Below are 5,224 nucleotides of genomic sequence, written 5' to 3' on the forward strand. Positions count from 1 at the left end.
TTTGCTAAGATTTTGTCTAAGCATAAATGTGAAGTGATCGATCAACATAGTCAATTGATAAGTAATGATCCAAATGCTGTGTGGAGATTTCTTAAACGTAATGGTGATCAGAATAGTGTCGAACCTGTGATCTCTGAGCAAGATTGGGTGTCCCACTTTACTTCTGAGTTCTCTCCACCCGAACAAGATCTTGAAGATAAATATGAAGTCGAACTTGATAAGTTCATGGAATTGCCTAGTTCTGGTGTTGGCTACATAGTAACTGTTCCTAATCTGATTCGTGCAATTTCAAAATTAAAAAAGAAACAATCGAAAGGTGTCGACAAGTTGTGTGGGTTGCATCTTGTACATGGTACTGCTGGTCTCCTGAGTCATTTAGAGCTTCTATTCCAAATTATCTTTAATTCTGGTCTCGTTCCCGATGTTTTTGGTACTGGAGTAATTACACCTATTTTGAAAAAAGGGAAAAATCCGTCTGAATGCGTATCTTACCGCCCTATAACTGTTTCGCCGGTTTTATGTAAGCTTATGGAATTGCTAGTTATAGATCATATTGCTTTTCAATGTTCTACCCCCGATAATCAGTTCGGATTTAAAAAGGTGTTGGTCGCGAGCACGTCCATTATATTCTTGCTAATATATTAATAGAAGCTGATGAACTGAATGAATCCCTTATTCTAGCGAGTCACGATGTTAGACGTGCTTTTGATTCTGGGATACATCCCCAGTTATTAGTGTCTGCTCATAAACGTGGTGTGGACCGATCGGTTATTTTGCCTTTTCGGGATATGTATAAGAAGCTTCGAGTCCAAGTTAAAGTCCCGTCTCCTAACGGGCCGATTGTATTACCAAATGCTATTCCGGTTAGAAAGGGCATTAGGCAGGGTGCAATTTCGTCACCCCGGTTGTATAATAATAGTGTTCTCGAGGCCCAAAAGTTAGTGCAAATGAGCTGCATTTTCCGAGGTTTGGATGTAACATTACTTAATTACGCAGATGATATTTTTAATTTAAGTAGATGTTTGTCTCGTATTGATGAAAATTTTCAGATTCTAGATGATGCTTATAGAGAGATAGGCCTATCTTTTAATGCAAGTAAAAGCGAGATTGTTGCTTTCAATAGGAGAAATGCAGATTGTATAGATCTTGCTGTCAAATTTGGTGCTCAAGAGGTTCCACCTGTCTGACTCCATAATGTACTTAGGAATGCCTATAGGTCATAACATGGCATCTACACGTGCTCGCCAAATAAGTAATTTCGCAGAAAAGGCACGTAAGGCTTACGGGGCGCTATCTTCAACTAAAGCGAAATATAATCGACAAATTCGAGCTAGGCTATATAATGCACTGGTGATCCCACACTTTCTGGCTTTATCACCGTTTTGGCATATATTTAGTGTTAGCGATAAAAGAAACCTTCGATCACTTTTTTACAAATATGCAAAATTTCTTTTAAATACCCCACCGTGGGTTAAAAATTCCAAGATGTCTGCAAGGTTCGGTATCACAGATCCGATTGCTGCTGTGACGAAACGTCGTTCTGAATTTTTGGGGTCGCTTGGGCCTAGTAGTCTGGCAATTGCAATTCGTCCTTAGTGAGTTTTTGTAATAATGTTTTTATTTATTGGCGGTGTATCGTAACGTTTGTTTTTGTTTTTGCAGTTAAGTGTTTTTTTTGTTTTTTTTTTTTCTTCTTCTTTATACTCCATTCGTGCCATTTGTGGTTTTGTATCGAGTGGGTGAATAAAATTATCTATCTATCTATCTATCTATAAAATTGTCTAATACCTTCATTTTTTCCACAGACAAAGCTATTACCCTCGAAAACTAAAACTTTTGAAATAGGAAAAGAGCCTTTAACCACATTCCTTACCATGTGCAATCATAAAATAGTCTAATATCTTAATTTTTTCAACCTACGTAGCTATTACCCTCAAAACTAAAATTTTGACATAGGAAAAGAGCCTCAAATCACATTCTTTACCATTTGCAATCATAAAATAGTCTAATATCTTCATTTTTTCAACATACGTAGCTATTACCCTCGAAAACTAAACCTTTTGGAATAGGAAAAGAGCCTTTAATAACATTCTTTACCATGTGCAATCATAAAATAGTCTAATATCTGAATTTTTTCAACATACGTAGCTATTACCCTCGAAAACTAAAACTTTTGAAATAGGAAAAGAGCCTTTAATCACATTCTTTGCCATGTGCAATCATAAAATAGTCTAATATCTTCATTTTTTCAAAAGACCTAGCTATTACCCTCGAAAACTAAAACTTTTGAAATAGGAAAAGAGCCTTTAATCACATTCTTTACCATGTGCAATCATAAAATAGTCTAATATCTTCATTTTTTCTACATACGTAGCTATTACCCTCGAAAACTAAAACTTTTGAAATAGGAAAAGAGCCTTTAATCACATTCTTTACCATGTGCAATCATAAAATAGTCTAATATCTTCATTTTTTCAACATACATAGCTATTACCCTCGAAAACTAAAACTTTTGAAATAGGAAAAGAGCCTTTAATCACATTCTTTACCATATGCAATCATAAAATTATCTAATACCTTCATTTTTTCCACAGACAAAGCTATTACCCTCGAAAACTAAAACTTTTGAAATAGGAAAAGAGCCTTTAATCACATTCTTTACCATGTGCAATCATAAAATAGTCTAATATCTTCATTTTTTTCAACATACGTAGCTATTACCCTCGAAAACTAAAACTTTTGAAATAGGAAAAGAGCCTTTAATCACATTCTTTACCATGTGCAATCATAAAATAGTCTAATATCTTCATTTTTTCAACATACATAGCTTTTACCCTCGAAAACTAAAACTTTTGAAATAGGAAAAGAGCCTTTAATCACATTCTTTACCATGTGCAATCATAAAATTGTCTAATACCTTCATTTTTTCCACAGACAAAGCTATTACCCTCGAAAACTAAAACTTTTGAAATAGGAAAAGAGCCTTTAATCACATTCCTTACCATGTGCAATCATAAAATAGTCTAATATCTTAATTTTTTCAACCTACGTAGCTATTACCCTCAAAACTAAAATTTTGACATAGGAAAAGAGCCTCTAATCACATTCTTTACCATTTGCAATCATAAAATAGTCTAATATCTTCATTTTTTCAACATATGTAGCTATTACCCTCGAAAACTAAACCTTTTGGAATAGGAAAAGAGCCTTTAATCACATTCTTTACCATGTGCAATCATAAAATAGTCTAATATCTGAATTTTTTCAGCATATGTAGCTATTACCCTCGAAAACTAAAACTTTTGAAATAGGAAAAGAGCCTTTAATTACATTCTTTACCATGTGCAATCATAAAATATTCTAATATCTTCATTTTTTTCAACATACGTAGCTATTACCCTCGAAAACTAAAACTTTTGAAATAGGAAAAGAGCCTTTAATCAAATTTTTTACCATTTGCAATCATAAAATAGTCTAATATCTTCATTTTTTCAACATAAGTAGCTATTACCCTCGAAAACTAAACCTTTTGGAATAGGAAAAGAGCCTTTAATCACATTCTTTACCATGTACAATCATAAAATAGTCTAATATCTGAATTTTTTCAACATACGTAGCTATTACCCTCGAAAACTAAAACTTTTGAAAAAGGAAAAGAGCCTTTAATGACATTCTTTACCATGTGCAATCATAAAATAGTCTAATATCTTCATTTTTTCAAAAGACCTAGCTATTACCCTCGAAAACTAAAACTTTTGAAATAGGAAAAGAGCCTTTAATCACACTCTTTACCATGTGCAATCATAAAATAGTCTAATATGTTCATTTTTTCTACATACGTAGCTATTACCCTCGAAAACTAAAACTTTTGAAATAGGAAAAGAGCCTTTAATCACATTCTTTACCATGTGCAATCATAAAATAGTCTAATATCTTCATTTTTTCAACAAACATAGCTATTACCCTCGAAAACTAAAACTTTTGAAATAGGAAAAGAGCCTTTAATCACATTCTTTACCATGTGCAATCATAAAATTGTCTAATATCTTCATTTTTTCCACAGACAAAGCTATTACCCTCGAAAACTAATACTTTTGAGATAGGAAAAGAGCGTTGAATCACATTCTTACCATTTGCAGTCATAAAATAGTCTAATATCTTCATTTTTTCAAAATACGTAGCTATTACCCTCGAAAACTAAAACTTTTGACATAGGAAAAGAGCCTTTAATCACATTATTTACCATATGCAATCATAAAATAGTCTAATATCTTCATTTTTTCAACATACGTAGCTATTATCCTCGAAAACTAAAACTTTTAAAATAGGAAAAGAGCCTTTAATCGCATTCTTTACCATTTGCAATCATAAAATAGTCTAATATCTTTATTTTTTCAACATACGTAGCTATTACCCTCGAAAACTAAAACTTTTGACACAGGAAAAGAGCCTTTAATCACATTCTTTACCATGTGCAACCATAAAATTGTCTAATATCTTCATTTTTTCCACAGACAAAGCTATTACCCTCGAAAACTAAAACTTTTGAAATAGGAAAAGAGCCTTTAATCACATTCCTTACCATGTGCAATCATAAAATAGTCTAATATCTTAATTTTTTCAACCTACGTAGCTATTACCCTCAAAACTAAAATTTTGACATAGGAAAAGAGCCTCTAATCACATTCTTTACCATTTGCAATCATAAAATAGTCTAATATCTTAATTTTTTCAACATACGTAGCTATTACCCTCGAAAACTAAACCTTTTGGAATAGGAAAAGAGCCTTTAATCACATTCTTTACCATGTGCAATCATAAAATAGTCTAATATCTGAATTTTTTCAGCATATGTAGCTATTACCCCTCGAAAACTAAAACTTTTGAAATAGGAAAAGAGCCTTTAATCACATTCTTTACCATGTGCAATCATAAAATAGTCTAATATCTTCATTTTTTCAACATACGTAGCTATTACCCTCGAAAACTAAAACTTTTGAAATAGGAAAAGAGCCTTTAATCAAAATCTTTACCATTTGCAATCATAAAATAGTCTAATATCTTCATTTTTTCAACATAAGTAGCTATTACCCTCGAAAACTAAAACTTTTGAAATAGGAAAAGAGCCTTTAATCACATTCTTTACCATTTGCAATCATAAAATAGTCTAATATCTTCATTTTTTCTACATACGTAGCTATTACCCTCGAAAACTAAAACATTT

General features: G+C 32.2%; 1 protein-coding gene across 1 annotated transcript; it reads left to right on the plus strand.

Moving 5' to 3' along the window:
* Positions 1 to 788: 788 nt before the first annotated feature.
* Positions 789 to 1,187, plus strand: LOC136043352 (uncharacterized). Its single transcript, XM_065728273.1, has one exon. It carries the CDS (start codon positions 789 to 791, stop codon positions 1,185 to 1,187), a length of 399 nt encoding a protein of 132 aa, XP_065584345.1.
* Positions 1,188 to 5,224: the final 4,037 nt, after the last annotated feature.

This window comes from Artemia franciscana, unplaced genomic scaffold (genome assembly GCF_032884065.1).
Source record: "Artemia franciscana unplaced genomic scaffold, ASM3288406v1 Scaffold_4858, whole genome shotgun sequence".
NCBI lineage: Eukaryota > Metazoa > Arthropoda > Branchiopoda > Anostraca > Artemiidae > Artemia > Artemia franciscana.

Excerpts from the sequence above, each read along its gene's own strand:
- LOC136043352 (XM_065728273.1), top strand. The coding sequence starts at position 789 with ATGTATAAGAAGCTTCGAGTCCAAGTTAAAGTCCCGTCTCCTAACGGG.